Source organism: Ruditapes philippinarum, unplaced genomic scaffold (assembly GCF_026571515.1).
Source record: "Ruditapes philippinarum isolate M1 unplaced genomic scaffold, ASM2657151v2 ctg2063_1_1_1_1, whole genome shotgun sequence".
NCBI classification, from domain to species: domain Eukaryota; kingdom Metazoa; phylum Mollusca; class Bivalvia; order Venerida; family Veneridae; genus Ruditapes; species Ruditapes philippinarum.
In genome coordinates this window covers 125,985-144,307 of record NW_026853715.1, presented here as the reverse complement: position 1 = coordinate 144,307, position 18,323 = coordinate 125,985, and the positions used below count along the sequence as shown (strand labels likewise).

The following is an 18,323-nucleotide window of genomic DNA, read 5'->3' as shown; positions in this document are numbered from 1 at the left end:
GAAGAAATGCAATCGCAGACTGATTCAGAATTATCAGACTCAAATTCCATACAAGTAAATAGCAATCCTCAGTCACAAGCAGCATATAATGCTATTCAGTCAGATTCAATGGCTGATGATAATGATTCGGATAATGAAATGTTTATAAACTCTATTTCTAGTAAAAAGAAAAGTATTGTAAAACCTCGATATAAAGTATCTGGTAAGGTAAACACAAAGTTACAAAGTAAAGATAAAGGGTCGAAATCAAGTTTTAAAATGATTTTACAAGGATTAGCTGAATTGTTATAGAACGTTATATTCCGTGTTATATGCTATACTAATTTTCGGTAAATTGACCTCAGGCATTGTAAATAGTAATTATGGAAAGAAGAAAATATATATGTTAAAAGAAAACAATATAAAACAAAACAGAAAATTACATTATTTAACCATATATCTTTATATTTTTGGTGGTTGTATTCATTTATATCAATTTTCAACTTGCTTTTATTAGAAATATATATCTTTGATTTTTTTTATTGATTAAAATGATCGTTATTCGCTATATGTTTATTAATAGATCGGTTAATTAAAATGCATTTCAAAGTAAATGACAGCACTTAATCATGAGTTTCAAATTGATTATTTACTTTATTTCATATTAGAATAACATGTGTATACATACATGTTTCAAACTGTCAACGCACAATCATTAAATAAAGTTTAAATTGGGATAAGTCTTATTGTCGAAATAAAACTAAAGTTAATAGCTTAGTTAAAAACTAACAAAAAATGTCTAAAAAATTCAATATGAAAAGTAAAAATTTTAAATATCAAGTATTACATAAATTAGATACTTACACTTAAGAACATCTTTCATGGGAATTCTTATCCTATGCATTTTATGACAGTTGTCTTGTTGTTCAAATATCTGAAAAAACAAAATTATGTTTATTGTATATAATATCTATTAACCGATCTGACAACGGACGAAAATGCAAAATATTGGTCTAACGATCACTTGTCGTCCAGCCAAGACAGAGAGGTGCGAGCGAATTCGCCGGTACAGTCAAACACCGCCTGACTAGAAATATTACAGTCAGCCTCTACGATGTCAAACTATGTACAACAAAAACCATGCAGATATAACCATAAACACCATCTTCGATGTACAACCATGCAGATATAACCATAAACACCTTCTTCGATGTAAAACCATGCAGATATAACCATAAACACCTTCTTCGATGTAAAATTATATGAAATAAGCGTCTACGATGTTTAAAATATATAACTATGCTGTTACAGCCGTCAACAACAACAACAACAAAATTGTGGAATCAAATAAACTTTTGTTCCTGTCTTCAACCAGAGAAGCCGAAAACATACGTTTATCAATAGAATGATATTTTCTATGTGTTATATAAACTTAAAAACAAAAACCTAGAGATATCTGATGACAACGTCTTATCAAATAATTATTTGTGCGCGACAGAGATATCCAAAATAAATATCACATAAACATTTGCGAGGATCGTGCAACAGCAAACTGTTTATTTAATTATCTTTTACTCAAAAAAACATTGCTACATAAATGAAGAATTATAGATCTATCATCACTTTGTTGTATTGTTCAATACAAGACATTCTTTTTACAACGACGAAACAAGAACAGCGTTTACAGATGTGCCAATAAATATTCGAATATAACTTTATCAACTTGTGTATAAAGTCTACGTTTACACATATCAAATACATATAAATTAATTTAAAAGAATCTTCAAGAACATCAAACATTTATGAACAATTATGAGTGTCAATTTAAAATTATACTTTAGAAAGCTACATACCAACGATTTGAAATTCCCGACACGTCTAACGACCAAGCCATACTGATGTCAGCAAGTACCTGTTACAAAAATATACCCGTCACAGGAAGTGTTTAATGCGCATGCACGATACACGTTTTACAAGAAATGAAACACCTGAACATTTTATCAATTATCAATTGTTTATAATATTTTTTTAAACTTTTTCGTATATAAATATCCTTTCTACTCTTATCATACATATAATTCTGTTAAATTTTATACCTTAAAGTTTTTCTAATTAATATTCTTAAAATAATTTGTTCTTTGAAAATTGTTAACTTATTTTTTTGTTTTTTATGTTTTCTTGATCTCTAGAAATTAACTTTTTTTTTCTTTTTTTTATGATGAAATAAAGGAAATTTAATATTTATTGAAAAACTTATAAAGCTATAATATTTACCTTATGTTACTTTAACATATTATTTTTGTATTTTTTTGCATAAAGATTAATCGAACATTTAACAATAATTATTATTTTACTTATTCAAAACTTTTAAAACTAATATCAAAAGTAAACTTACCTGTGATACATTGTATCTATCCATTTCTCTATTAAAATGAATTCAAACATGAAAAGGTTACACACGATATTCAATTGACCAATCAGAGATGTTATGACCTAAGGTGATTTTTCTTTTAAAAATAAAGTAATAAAAAGTCATTAGATAACATCTCTGACCGGACATCTCTGACCGGATATTACCTTCGGCGATTTTTCTTTGAGAATAAAGTAACAAAAGGTTGATGTAAAACATCCTTACCTGAGGGGTAAAACAGATGTCAAGTTGATTTTAGATTTTTTTTAATTTGTTAGAACGAGTTTGAAATATTTGATATTTGATACCTTGTTAAATACTTTTTTTTTTAATTTTTTTTATATAAGTAAAGGAGGAATTGTCGTATAGCTGGTTGCACAGGCTAATGAGTCATACACGCTATATTCAAAAAGAATGACAAGTCAACATGTATATACATATATTAAGGTTTTTATTTCATAATGTGCACTATGGAACATGACATGATTTATGAGTATTATAGTTCAGGATACAAGCGGACTGATCTTATGTCAAAATGATTAATATATGTAACTCTAAAACGTGTGTATTTATATACATTATAAAATGTCCTTATGACAGGTTGTCTTTATATATACTATTCTCAAATGTGAGAGGGGGGGGGGGGGGTTCGGCTTTGGTATTCCACTCGTTCACTTGTGTGTTTGTATTTGTATATTAAAAGTATGTAACATCCGTGAGTTCTTTCTCCGTTATACGACAATTGTCAGGGTTTTGTGATTAAACAATTTTAGACCTAATTATTGCCCTTTTGTTTTTTCCCTTATATAGAATATATATAATTAACAATTTCTTCTGTGCGCAACTCCCTACATTTCTCTATGAATTTTGACCAAATTTTAACAGAAGCTTTGTCATCAAGTGCCCTGGGGAATAATGTTGGGGTTTTAATTGTGGCCCTTTGTTTTGTTTTGTTTCCTTAAAGGAATATATAGTGAACAATTCCTTCTGTGCGTAACTTCTCCTTTAATTCTCAAGGGAAGAAGATACATTGTATTTCAATTCAACTTGGTATATAGCAAGCAATTCCTTACTTTGGATAAGGGTCAAGGTCATTGTTACTAAAAATAAAAATTCATTTTCCGGTCAATAACTTTAGTTTGGAATGAGACATTTCAATGAAACTTAGTGTCTAGCAAGGTCATGTAATGACCTCGCGAGCTTCCTGTGTCAAGGTCAAGGTCACTGTTACTAAAAATAGGAAATTAGTTTCTTGTCAACTCAAGGCCGTCGTCGATGGTCCAGGCGTTTCGGCCTTGGCCGGACCAATATTTTGGCAAAAAATGAGTAAAAAAAAAAAAAAAAGAAAAGAAAAAACACGCATCGCATCACGCAATTTGGCACTTAACTGGCCCCTTATCCAATGCGCGGTAATATACAAACATGACGCGAAGAAACAACTGTCCTAAGGGCTACAACTAAAATAATTGTGTTGATATTATTATTGTCTCATCTTAGATGAGCAGCTTCAGCTGCTACGTTCACATTTTGACAAATCATAAAATAAAACTGTTACTCTATCCGACATTTTGAAATTTGCGTCAGAACAGTCGGTGCTAGAACGAGCACTGTTCTCTGAGGGCGTTATGTTGTTTAAGATTTTGTTAGTAATGCCTGCTACTAATGCTACCAGTGAAAGGACAGTCTCGGCGTTCAGAAGAATTAAGACATACCTGAGATCGACAATATCTCAAGTGCGTTTGAACAATCCACAGGAACTTGAAATTCTATTAATATTAATCTGTTAATGATAATATCCAAAATATAACAGTTTATTTATACTGTATAGGGGGTACATTTTGGATATTATAATTAATATTGATAGAATTTTAAGTGAACAATCTAATGGTGTTAACTGGACAGATCCAATCAACGTACATGTAATTGCCGATGAGTTCATTACTACCAGAGAACGACGGTGATGTGTTTTTGGAAAATTTACATAAAATGAGACCCTTTGTTGTGTAAGATTATTGGTAACACAAAAAACAAGCTACTGCTAAACAAAAAGTGGTTATTGTTGACTCGTTATGTACTATTCTTCCATCATGTCATCGATTGTTATTTAAGCTTTTACTATTGTGTGATTTATGCTAAACAATAATCCACGTACTGTAATATTTCTTTAAACTCATCAGATAAAAATGCATCTAAAGAATTATAATAACATCAGTTATTGTTTATTTTTCATTTGCCAAACATCAATTACATATACATGTACACCTGTCCGTCCGTCATGCGAACCTTAAATTTCATCCTTAAAACTTACGACGCACTTGAATCTGAAAACAATCGTTGAAATATGACTATAACATGTACTAGCGGCAGGCTGTAAACTGTGCCAAATATACGGGAAAACGCCCCTGATAGCATCCTAGAATAAAAAAATTTCCGGGGAGCATGCCCCCGTATCCCCCTAGATTCTACCTTTAACCAATCAAATTGGCCGTACCAATCACAAAATCGTGACGACGGGCCTGTAGTTGACTAGGGTTTGAAATGAAATATTTCAGTGAAACTTGGTGTAAAGCAAGTTATTTCAAGACCTCGCTTACGATTGCTTTTGGGCCTCTTTTTCAAGATCACTGTTACTAAATTAGAAAATAAGTTTCCAGTCAATAATTTGAGTTCGGAATGAAATATTTCATTGAAACTGGGTATATAGAAAGCTAAGGTAAATGTATCTCTTATGATTGTTTTTGGATTCCCTTTGGTCAATGTCACTGTTACCTTAAATAGAAAATCGGTTTCCAGTCAGTAACTAGAGTTTGAAATGAGATATTTCAATGAAACTTAGTGTATAGAAAGCTTATGTGAAGATTTTGCTTGAAATTGCTTTTGAGTTCCTTAGGATCAATAAAAGGTCACTGTTACTAAAAATAGAAAATTTGTTTCATGTCTATAACTTGATTTAGGAATAAGATTTTAAGTAAACTTGTATATTATTCCTACATTTGAAAGCACTTGTACATTCTTGAGCAGAAACATGAAATGCGTTCCGTTGATGGCTTTAAGAGTTTGACACCTCAAAATTTTGAAAATTTAAACGAGATACTTTATACATTGAGAAAAATATGAAAATAGTTTTCGAGAATAAAAATATCTTGATCACTTTCTAACATTTTTCTGGTGGTTGATTTTCACCATGTAGGGTAATTTCGTTTTTTCGTCACGAAAATATACATATACTGTATAAGTGGATATCTATGCGTCATAAAAAAATTTGCGAATGTCAAATAATGGACTTTTTGCGAGCGGAAATACTTGCGAAAATATGTTAATACTGTTTTTGTGATATCATTAATTACGCAGGTACATGTTTAGAATATGCCGTTATTGTAATTGTTCTATTCAGTTGTTTATTACTTTTATTATTTATATAACTGTTTCAAATAAACATTGTTGATTTTGATTTGATTAAAACATATTTTATTGCCAAAAATAAGACATATACATACATGTTGACAGTTACAATACAATGACATGACATATTTGGCAAAAGGGTTGACCCACAAGTTCTCTCAATATTAGCAACGGGTCTTCCCTGATACAATAAATTACAATAACATATTTTACAAAAATGAATATCAGTTATAGAAAGAAGTAACAAAACTCACACATACATAGTACTTGGCTTTAAAACATGATTTTAGGTAAGAAAGAACAATAAAAAGGATTGGGTGTACATGTTTTCTAGCTTGAATAGTATTTGACGATGTTAACTGATTTTTATGTAATTTGCGTTACAATGACTTAGAAAACATGTACATTTGCCAAATATAACAAAAACAAAACAGAATGCAAATAGATTTTGAGAAAATGAAATATAGAATGAAAAAAGAAGAAGAAAGGAAAGAACAAACATTGTTAGTTTGATAAGTACCCGATCACACATTTTTTGTAATAATTTGAAACATTTTTTGTTATATGATTAACCTATTGTGTTATTAACATATATATTGTTTCATAAATATTTATGATTCGTTATGACTAAACTTAAACAAACAAACAATGAGAAAAAATAATCTCAGTACCTAAAAAGTATAACGTATTCATGTAAGATGCTGTATGAAAATGATAGAAGATAGTTTGCCTAAAAAGAAATAATTTTTGCGCGATCAAATATTTGCGAATGATTTCAATTCGCAAAAATTGCAAATATTTCCACGTCGCAAAATTTACTACTTAATAACTTTTGTTAAGATTGTAATCTATTTGAATTACATTACAATGTTATCATAATCTGGCGGTTTTTACCTCCCAGTTTGGTTATTTCGATACAAATATGTACATGCCATGTTTGTTATTATGTAACATTTGTCATGTTTGTTATTATGTAACATTTGTCATTTATGGCATTTAATAAATGCCCTATTTCATTCAACCTAAGTGTTGTGTTTTATCTCATACCGAACAAGTTCGTCTTGCCAGTTATATTTGCTTGACCTGGACAATACATAAATACAGTATACGGGAAAGACCAACATTGTCGGATATTTGTGATTTCACATTTTCGCATTATCAAGGCACATTTTATAAGTTGTTTTTATTCCGCCGTATTGTGTTGTCCTTTTGCTTTTTCGTCTCACTGGACATTTTCGTACCTTGGTCTTTTTTGCGCATTCTCGCATATTCATGGCGAAAAAGCGAAAAAGCAACATGGCGTAAATCAGCCACCATAATTTCGTTACTTTCAGCTATACTTGAATGGCGTTTTTTCTTCTTCCAAGATTTGTTCTCATTGCTCAATAAAACCTATCTCGAGTAGCAATTATAACGTTTTTAATTCCGCTTTTGTTTTGAGAAAATGTATTCTCTCATATAGATACTTTATTTTTTTAACGCAATTGTACCAACTTCCGAAATGTCCTTATATTTGACGTGTACTGCGGTAAGGAAATATTGTGGTGAATAAAACATAAAATGTAAAATTCAAACAAAGGCGTTATAAAGCGAATGAAAAGGCGTAATTACACAAAACAAAAGGTAAAGTGACGCGAATAAAGGCGTAATATTTAACGCAAGTAAGTAAGTAAGTAAGTAAGTAAGTAAGTAAGTAAGTAAGTAAGAATGCTGTAAAAATGCGACATTGTATAATAAAAGTTCTTAAAGTGATAAGGCCAGTTCTACTCTTAACTGTAAAATACCGCCTCTGAACTGACCAAAATGTGATCGTTCTTATTTTCTAAGAAGTTTCACATACTCTTCACAACAAAATTCTATCTGTATGTCCCAATAATTTTGACAATGTTTAAATGTCACGTGACCATTTAAAGGCTACTATATTGGTCTGCGTTATAACGCCTTTATATGCGTTTTTAAAACCATTGTTGCTATACATTTTTGGGTATTTATATTATGGCAAGATCTATGTCATTATGCAATATCGGCCGCTATGCTACTTGGCATCATTCTTTCCATAATTGGCGAGTGCATGAGCGCACGTGCTAAATGACGTAATCGACTCTCAGTGATTTTCAAAATAACTGCTGTCGTTGAATGAACTGAAGTCACTTGCAAACAAAATTTTAAGTTTTGATGACATAATCAGTCGCTATTAACGAAGCATAACATTGAAGATCTATAAACTTAGAAACAAATCTATAATCCTTAAAATTCCTAAAAAGACTCAGAATTTACTGTATAGACATGAAGACAGCAGAAATTTTAGAAGAATAGAACAAAAAAAATTGCCATATATATATATATCTAGATCCAAGGATCGATCTCCGGATAGAGTTTAAGAATAATAACAAACAAGAACCGGTTGAACCGGGTCATGCTCCCTGAGTAGGTTTTAGACACAGAAAATATCTCTTGAAGTATCAGGGTTACAAAGTGTAAAAATGAACAAAGGACAATAACTCCAAAATAAAGCAAGGCATAGTTATAAGGTTCTTTTGCGCTGCACTTTTATTTAATGAGATCAATCTAACTATACAAACTCTTGAAGTGTCAGTGTTATGTCCTGGACAAAGTTCAAAGTTTAAAAATGAACAAAGGGAAATAACTCCAAAATTAAGCAAAGCAGAGTTAAGGTTCTGCACTTCTATTCTTACTACAAACGTCATTATGCGATGATTAAGCCACCGAGTCCTTCGGGCAATTATCGTATGATGGCGAGAAGCAACCGGCGGCCCTCATGTCATTATGGAGAACTTCGGACCATTATCGCATAATGATGTACACTAACCAAATATTTACCTCTAAATAACGTCTTTTGATTCGCGTTATTACGCCCTTTGGTTTGTGTTGTAACACATTTATTTTCGTAATAACGCCGTAAGATTCACGTTTTACGCCTTCTGATTCACGTTATAACACTTTGATTTTCGTAATAACGCCTTTTGATTCGAGTTTATACACTCTTTTGCGTTAGAATGCTTTTGCTTTGCGTTATAACACTTATATTTGCGTGATTATGCCTTTATTCGTGTTAATATGCCTTTTTGCGTTATTACGTCTTTTGTTTCACGATATAACACATTTCCAATGCATTGTGTTTTATTTCATTTCATTTGATACTATTAGGCTTTCGTACCTGAACCTGTAGATCAGGATATAATTTTTGTAAGTACTTTCATAAAAACAAATAAGTAGGTTAAAAATTGTTTCCTGTTCAAGGAAAAGCGTTAAATTAATGACGATTTCAAAATCAGTATAAAATCAAGTACCTTTACAGTTACGAGTGAACTAAACTAAAGCAAAGAAATCGGGTTATTTCATTTTCAATGGATTAAGGTATTGTTATCAATTTATCTAAATAAATATTTTTATTTTATTTTAGAATAAACCACCAGGCTTCTTCCTATTATGTTCACTGTATATAACTGTTTGATGTACGATCATTGGATCATTCGAGGTGCGACACATGTTTTTTCCGTCGACAATTTTCTATTATACCAGTCGGCCGAGTTTGCTATTGTTTTAAAATCATTTCATTTGTGCACATTCATGAACATTTATTAGGTAGTCGTCAGCCGGTATAAAGCTTAAATATTCTTATAATTTTTACTCAAGCTAACTGCACCTATCTGACATTCCCGGCCGATTGGAAATAATAACAATTTACCGCAGTCTAGTGGAAAATTAAATTTATATTTTATAGTCTGTTTTCGTCTGTTTCAGATTCAGAGATTCAGAATAATATTACTAGAAATATATTGGAGAACACACCATAATATTCCAGGTTTATATTAGTGTGGAAGCCAGTATGGAAGATCTTTCTTGTATACTCTTTGATACACTTGATTGTATTGGATATAATCAAGAGATGATCAAGTACAGACGAAGGGCCTGGGAAAATCTTACTCCTATTCCAACTGTAAAGTTTACTCCAATTACTGCTGGTAGCAAGGCTGAGGGAATTTCTACGTTGTTTCAGAGCGATATTGATCGTATGCTGATACTGAAGGATGCCATATGTACAGACAAAATTGGAGAAGTATCAAAAAAATCAAACATGACAGTTCTACATACCGATACAAGTGAATCTCCGCATGGTTATACACGACTGAAGGTGGTGAGTACTAATGGACAAATCTCTAGACTTTACCTAAAAGACAGTATGTTTGAATCAGAATCAAAAGATATATATGTTTCTAGTTCGCTCTTTGCTTCGAACATGAAGAATTTTGCTATGGAAAGATTTCAAGATTGCAATCTATCTGGGCCAGCTGTATTTTCAAGCTGTCAACAACTTACTTCCCAAGACACAGTATTAGCCCTGCAATGCGATGCATCAAAGATACTTCAGAAATGGAAATCAAGAAGACGACTTAACAGCTGGCCTCCAGCAGAGGTTAGAGAGGTTGCCGCTTCGATGTTAGCGGAGGTTGTTCCTGTGGGTAGCAAGGGAAGTTGTGACCAATGGCGAGAATGGAGATTTTGTTTCATAGAGTCAGAACTGAAATTGACATGCAGTTTAAATGAAACACAAATAAAACTTGACATTATTTTGAAAATGGTTGCAAAAGATATTTTAAAAAACATCAGTAATGAAATTTCGTCTTATATAATGAAAAATGTCACATTTTGGTTGTCGGAATTACTCCAACGAGTTGAGTTCAGAAAAGGAAACTTACTTGCTTTACTGTTTCTTTCATTGCGATTTCTGCGATCATGTATCTCCCAGCGTTACATGCCATACTATATGATTCCAGGCAGAAATCTCCTCGCAGAGAGACTCACAGATGACAATAGACAAAAATTGTCTGAACTTCTTGATGCACTGCTCACCGAGGGACCTAGCCTCATTTTGAGATTGCCTAAACTTGAAGCAGCTATGAACGTCAGCCTTGCTTCACCTGCTTCGATTGTTGAACACAGAAATAGACGGGATATGATTGAAAAACTCCACCTCGACTTTGGAATGTGTTGGTTACGTCACGAAGAAGATCTTTCTTATGTGTCTATCCTGTCCAGAATACCAATGTTATATGATATCGTGGAAAAAATGTGTCACTTAGTTATGCCGGACTATGGCACGTGTTTTAATAATCGGATTCCCGCAGAATATTATATTGCAGAGATGTTAGAAAGAGTCAAGTCAATACTTTCATAGACAAACAATACTCGCCATGATACGGAAACAAAGTTTTCACGAAATTTTGTCATGAAATTTATAAGTGTAAATGACGGTGTATACAAGGCTATTATTTTAACTAAAAATATACTTCCTAGTCTGTCAATTTCAAGAAAATGAAAGTGTTTTAGAATGTCTGCATCTGCTGGCTACCAAAATTTAATTACTATATATACATGTAACAGTGTTCTGGAGTAAGCCACCCATAAACAAATATCACACCCACGAAACACTTGTCAAGGAAAAATAGTTAACAATACTTTGCTGAATAGATAGCCAGTTTTAAGTTAGTTGCTGAATTTTGTTTGTTTGTTTACAAACTACGATTATAATAGTGTTCTTGATATTACTCTGTCATGTATTGCCAAGTCTAAGTATTCATGCATTCATGCATTGCATACAAATGTATATTGTTGCATATGAAGATGAACTGTATACGCTTAATTCAAAATAAAATCTATGTTCTGTTCTGTATTGCCAAGTTTGATTAAGCCCCAAAGTTTAACTAATAGTGTTGTTTGCAAAGTAGAAAGTGATTAAATGGTTGAACAAGGATAATTCCTAGAGATTTAACTATTTTAAACCAAAATTTTACCTGCGATTATGAATACGAAAACAAGACTATTCGATCTTAGAAGAAAATATTTTAAATTAAAAACTTCGCCTCTTTGCAATTTTAAACTTATCTATTGCAACATATTTCGACATGTTACGATCGAGTATACAAATTATATTAAAAACTTTCGTAAACATACCGGGGCCCTCGCTTAGATTTCCAATTAGAACATATGTTTAATTTAAACAGCATTATAATACAGTACTGAAAATTATTTGCTCTCTTTATTAACTAAGGTTTCACGGTCTCAGCAAGCCCAATTCAGTCATGGTTCAGCAATAACACTGACCAAATGACCAATACTGCTTGAGCATATATCAGTAACAGCAATCTGATATAGGCCTATACTCGTCAATCAAAATTAAGAATATAAAATAACATATTATGAATGCATCAATATAAGAGTTTGAAGTGATTGTGTGGCAGTCGCTGAACATGACCTAGTCCTAAAAACTGCATTTAAACGCATGTGAGGCAGGATTATGAGCAAAAAAAAAGGCGTGAGACATTAAAAACGGTTTAAAAAATAAAGCTAGTGGCCCCCAAATCAAATACGGGAATAGCTGATCCATATGATCAGCAGCTACCACACACATAGAAAACATCAAACACAAGTCACATGACAGAAAGCTATTCCAGTAGTAGCTACAGCCTCCACCCTAGGAATCCTGAACTCAATCAGAACACCTACCTCCTCGGCAACAACGGATGCCCACGGGATGTCGGGGTCACTCCCTACCTCCACCACGTCCAAAACAATTATGAATGCTGGGACGTGGAGTGTCCCTGATTACGTCATGTTATCTGAGGAAAGGATATATACATATTCCCCTCCAAATGCACACTAGAGAGGTAGGGCACCCAGCTCTCCTCGTTTATATGCATGTATATAGGAATTATAAGCACATAAAGGTACATAAGAAGCACGTGAAATATAAGCCATAGACAGCAAGGCATCTTCAAGGCAGGGGAACACAAAATAAATCAAAGGTAGAAGCTACATTTAGCATTAACGTTTTACATAGGTGCTAGGGGCGCGGACCGCAACTTCTACTTTCCAGTACCGTCCATGGACAGGCTCAATCAAACCAAGCCTGCAACATTTTCAATTTTGACGTGTTGGACTTTCTTAAGGGATTCTGTTTGTCTCTCTTTTTTTACATACATGCACGCAATAACCAAAGAAAAGGCACGCAACACAAGGACATATACAGCACTTACATTTGAAACCAATCCAGTGGTCTGAATAAGTCTCCTGAATTATTCAATCAGTTGCTATTCCGAATTCGTTCGGGCGGAAGGGGGAGGGGGGGCTATTGCAGACCTGGATGGCTTCTCTGTTTTTACTCTTGAAACTTCTAGTGTATTGATGTTTCTAAAAGAAGAATAAGATGATTTTACTGAATTATTTTTGTGAAATATTTTGTACACATTAAAAACTTTCAATTGCTAGTTGTCTATTTACATGTAATTACTTTATTTTTGCATACTAGCTTTACTTAAAAGAAATTCATATGATGAGCTTTAATCCTTAAACACTATCTTCAAAGATCTATATATATTTAGTACTTCAAGATTTTCAGTATTCTGTTTGCTACAAAAATTCCAATCTTATGGACAATAGTTAAAATTTGATCTAATAAAGGACTTGTTAATTAAGAGTGTAGTGTTTTAATTTCGATTCAGTCTAGGCAGGATGTTGATTTGTTTTGAAACCGTTTTGCAAATATTGGATAATGCAGGTAAAAGTAATGTAAAGAGGCAATTTCAACATCAAAAAGTTTTACTTTTTCCACAAACAATTTCTGTGCTACTGAGATTAAAAGTGGTTAATTTATTTGTTTTTTGTTGTTCCATGATAACCGCCGTATGAACAATTCTCTTTCTAAGTTAGCAGGTGCTAAGGGACGTGGACGTAGTTAGCACTTGACGTGCACCGTCAATCAAACCGAGCCTTTAACATTTTCAATTTTGTTGTTTGGGACTTTTTCAGGGATTCTGAGGTCTACCTCCACCAGTAAAAGCTGGAACATCCGCTATATGACCTATACTGTGTCGGTGTGACGTAAAACTCAATCAAACAAACAAACATGCACATGATTTAGAACTATCTGGGACAAAAGATATGAATATGAAATGGTCCCTTTATTTGGTAATTTTACGTAGAGTGATAGTGCCGTTTGCAATGTGTAAATTACTTACTTTGTTGAATGTTCATGTGACAATATTTAACTTGTTAACACATATTAAAATTTTCATGAAAATAAGCGTGAATCTGCCATTAAATAATCCGGTAAAGTCACGGATTACTATCAATAAATTCCGTACCGTAAGATAACACGTTACTGGTACAGATATTAGCAGGATTTCGACCTAATTATTTCAGTTCCGGGTGGAACAATAAAAAAACATAGATAAAATTTTAATTTCTATTTACTTATATGTTACAGAGAGAAGACAAAAGGTAAAGCACACAGTGAACTATTGTTATCAGTATTATTTATATCTAGAATATAAATCATAAATATAATTTTGAATAGATAATTTTGCGATGTTCCTGACCTGAATCTTGTCAATCTTGTTGTTTGTTTGTTCTAACTTTGAACAGAATAAATTTTACTGATGGTCTATATCTGAGAGTATGAACTTATCTGTATCATGAATACGGCCCAGGGTCTAAACTAGTAGTATATTTGTAGTCTAATTCATTAACTAATGCTTATAGAACAGTAGGTCATAACTGAATAAATGAGACAAAGAATCTGTAGTCTAAATTAATTATTAATTTGATGTGAACAGTTTGACCCATTTTACAAATTTTTTTCCCTACTGTCAAACCGTTACAGGGACTGTGTTTAAGGCGAAGTTGAGCGAAAACTTCACCGAAAATATTTTCATTTTGCCCTATTAGATCTGAAAAGTGAAATTCTAGTTGCTGAAAAAGCACTATGAAAAGCCTGACAGGTAAATTTCACCCCCTTCATAAAACTGCCGGGAGTCAGATTTAATTGTGTAATCTGACTTACTTCACTTCAGTGTTGTTATATTTTTCTGGTCCTTCGGGATCATTGATGCCAGCACTATTAAGTGTTGCGAAGTGTTGAGAATTGCTCAAGTCGGTACTAGGGGGCGTGAGGGATGTTGCACGTATTCATTATCCCTCATGTACAGACTCGATCAAACCAAGTCTGCAATTCTCTTGTAATTTTGTTGTGATTAATGCTTCCAAGGGATCACTTTATTTCCAGATTTTTATTAACACACGCTGAAGAGTGGCCATAGCGATACTCTGAAACCGACATTGCTAAAAATTGCACATTGTTTATATACATTAAATTATCAGATGTTTAAGCTGTGAAAGACCCTGATTGATATGAATGTGGTGTATGATAATTAAAGCAAGATAATTAATAATTAAGTTACGTCAAACATATATTTGTGTCGAAAATCCTGAATCTTGTTGATTATTCATCATTAAAACTGATGTAAATGTGTCTGACAATAGAATTTGGATATTCATTATGGATTAAAGAATTTCTTTTGTTAATTAATTGCATTTCAAAGTTAAGTTGGAACAGGGTGTAACAGGGTGTTCGGTAGACTGAAACTCAAGGGTCAATGATCAGCCACACAAAACTTTAAGGATCAAACCCAAATACAAATGTATTCAAGGGTCAGCATATTTTGAGTAACATTGATCTAAATTTATACAGTTTATTTAGCAACCACATGTATAAAACATTTTATTTCATAAGGAAAAGCATGTAATATTGTTATTGTAACAATGTTTACAAATTAAGACATATTCAGCACAGTCAGACCTTTGAGGCTGACCTTTGTGCTGTTTGTTAAGCTTCTTGAATTTTAGAATTGATAAGCATTCTAGCATTTGCTAACTCCAAGTGATCAATTGTACTAAGCTGTAAATTTGTGCTACCACAATTTGTATAAGAAGTGTTCTTATTTGCTTCACGATGACATGTACAGAATAATTTACATTGTCCATCAACAACATTAAATTCCAACCATTTAAATTGTTCTTACCAAGTTTCCCTGGATATTCTTTTGGTTGAGAATGTTTAGTGTCAGAAACTGAAAGTCCTAAGTCAAACAGGCTTTTAATTGAGAGGCAACATCACATAGACTACCTAGAATTTTCAAACTCCGCGACGTTAACGCTAAATGGTCAACAATTCAAATATGTTGAGAATCTTGCTCAATGAAAATTACCAAAACAGTTGCATAATATTTTGAACAAAAACCTTGTTTTCTGTTTTTACCAGCAGAAAATATTATATATATTAAGATTTTACAGTACTTAATGAAAAGCGTCAATAACTAACAATACAAATGTAACTGTAGGCTATAATTAGCCACCTGCAAAAAAATACTTCAAACGTCCATTCCTACAAATCTGTAAAATTACAATTTTCGCAGTTCAGTCTTCATACGAGAGTGTGCAAATGATGCTGCAAATTAATGAAAATTATTATGTTACTGTAATATATACACATCATATGCCATGTATATTGATTAGCAGACAACTTTCAGTTTTACTTTCTCCAAAAAAATGAATAAAAAAACTCTTGAGCAACTAGTCTTTTCTTATGTCATAGAGATTTTCAAATACACACTTTTTTTTTCCCATGTATATTTCATATGCATGCACATAAGCCTAATTGTAACACATTGTAATTATTATTTCGTGAAAAAACCTTCACTTCTCCCTAAATTTCAAACTTCTTCCTATTTTTCCTGAAGGCCCTAAATTTCCAGTCCAAGGTAGGCCCTGCAATGTACATGTACACATTAGTGTTTGTTATATACTTCTAACGTGCTGTAGTGCACAAGTACTAAAGTCTACACTACTTTGTTCAAGTGACAGGCACCTTAACGGTTAACCTGTATGGGGCAAAAAGTGACAGGCACCTTAACCCATTACTTCATGAGCATTTTGTGAAAAATGGCTGTTTTCATTGAAAAGTCTCCCGTTAATACAAGTTCAAATTGCTATAATACTATAAAAACTGCTTCAACACTAATCAAACTTGGCACAAATGTTGACTGGACCACTGTCCTTGAAACAACATGCTCAGGCTTAAATTTTCTGTTACCATGGCAATGAGGGGACATCTCAAAATTACCAAAAATCACTATTTTGCGTTGATTTTTTTCCATCAAAATTGATTTCAAAGTGCTGCAACTTCTCAATGGATTGAGATAGAGTCAAATGCTTTCAGCGTTGGTTACACGTTACCTCATGATCAATCTGGGGTCATTTATAGCCTGTCACAAGTCCAAAATTTTCTTGGCACATCCCCTTTCTGGCAACCCCCTGATGTATCTTTTGGTTGGGGGGCCGCGCCGAAAAAGTGGTCACTTTTTTAACAACATTTCTCAAACAAAAACAAGTGTTGGGGGCCTAAATAAGGCATTTTTTCACCATTAAAGACAACAAAAGGGGGGGGGGGGGGGGGTGAAAAAGGCGTGTATATGACGTAATGGGTTAACGGTTAACCTGTATGGGGCAAAATTTCCCTTGTATGATAAAATGATTATGTAAAATCATGAAAGGATGATTTACTACTTACGAAGTGCATTCTTTTAACATTAAATTTATCAGGATAGCTATAAAAAGTTATATATTGACAGCACTTCAGACTTGGGTAAATACAAGGTAGAGATTACAAATATATTTTTAGACAGATGAGACAAACATTTCAGTTAGAAATAGGAAAATGGGTTACTTTACTTTGACTGACAGTTTAATTTCATACTTGCATCTTTATTTGACATTACTGACAATAGTTTTGGTGATGCTATGCCAAAGTTAGGATTAAAATTCGATGTAGAAGGAATTCTATTAAACTTGGTTAGATGAAGTGAGTCTGGATTGTTCATATCAATTATATATGCATCTTCTTTTGTTTTATAGTATAGGCATGTTGCTATGTCATAACTTCTTTAACTGTATAAGAAGACTTGTATAAAAGATAAATTTTATTTTTATATTGCTATCAGCCTATGGTGATGTTTTGATTATTAAAATATTGGCATTCAGCTAACATTTGAAAAGAAGCTTTCTTTTAATTCAGTAGGAATTAAGTATAGTAATTGTTTCAATTTACTTTATAAACAGAAACTATTCATAAGAATGGAAAGTATTTGAATAGTATTAGAATAATAAAGAATATGTTAATCCTGTTATTTTACTCTATCTGATATGTGAAGTCACTGTAAGAAGTGTTGTTTAGTTATTCAATTTTTCTAGAGCTGCATGCCTCCAGATGAGGCAAAATATTTCAAGAAAATCAAACTTGAGAAAAATGTACTGAGATTTTAAGAAAAGTAAACAAGTAAAAGATTCAAGATAAATAGTAATTTCCATGTTGTGAGCGGTTTATGAACAATTTTGCAGTATTTTTTCACTATATTTCAATTGCATAAGGGCTATTTTTGCATATTATTTTGACCTCTTTGTAGTTATTTACACGGTTTGTTGGTGCAATTTGCAATGTGTAAATTATTTTTAATACATTTTCAAGATTTTCATGAACATTTAGTAGGAATCTGGAAGGGTGCTGCTTTAAATACCCCAGGTAAATATTGTTCCATAAAATATCTTCATGCATTGTGCAAGTAGAGAATTTTTTAATTGCAGCTCTGTTGTTACAAATAATTTTCAGTAAACAAAT

At 32.5% G+C, this 18,323-nt stretch overlaps 2 protein-coding genes across 2 annotated transcripts in view; both read left to right on the top strand.

The window, feature by feature from the left end:
* Nucleotides 1–9,067: 9,067 nt before the first annotated feature.
* LOC132737617 (uncharacterized) lies at nt 9,068–11,476 on the top strand. Its single transcript, XM_060724947.1, has 2 exons — nt 9,068–9,169; nt 9,557–11,476. Exon 2 carries the CDS (start codon nt 9,642–9,644, stop codon nt 10,989–10,991), a length of 1,350 nt encoding a protein of 449 aa, XP_060580930.1. The 5' UTR covers nt 9,068–9,169; nt 9,557–9,641; the 3' UTR covers nt 10,992–11,476.
* Nucleotides 11,477–13,955: 2,479 nt separating this feature from the next.
* LOC132737618 (interleukin-17 receptor D-like) overlaps nt 13,956–18,323 on the top strand; it is a 32,591-nt gene continuing 28,223 nt past the window's right edge. The window contains 1 exon segment of the mRNA XM_060724948.1: nt 13,956–14,092. The gene's annotated coding sequence lies outside the window, so the exon portion shown is untranslated.

Excerpts from the sequence above, each read along its gene's own strand:
- LOC132737617 (XM_060724947.1), top strand. The coding sequence starts at position 9,642 with ATGGAAGATCTTTCTTGTATACTCTTTGATACACTTGATTGTATTGGA.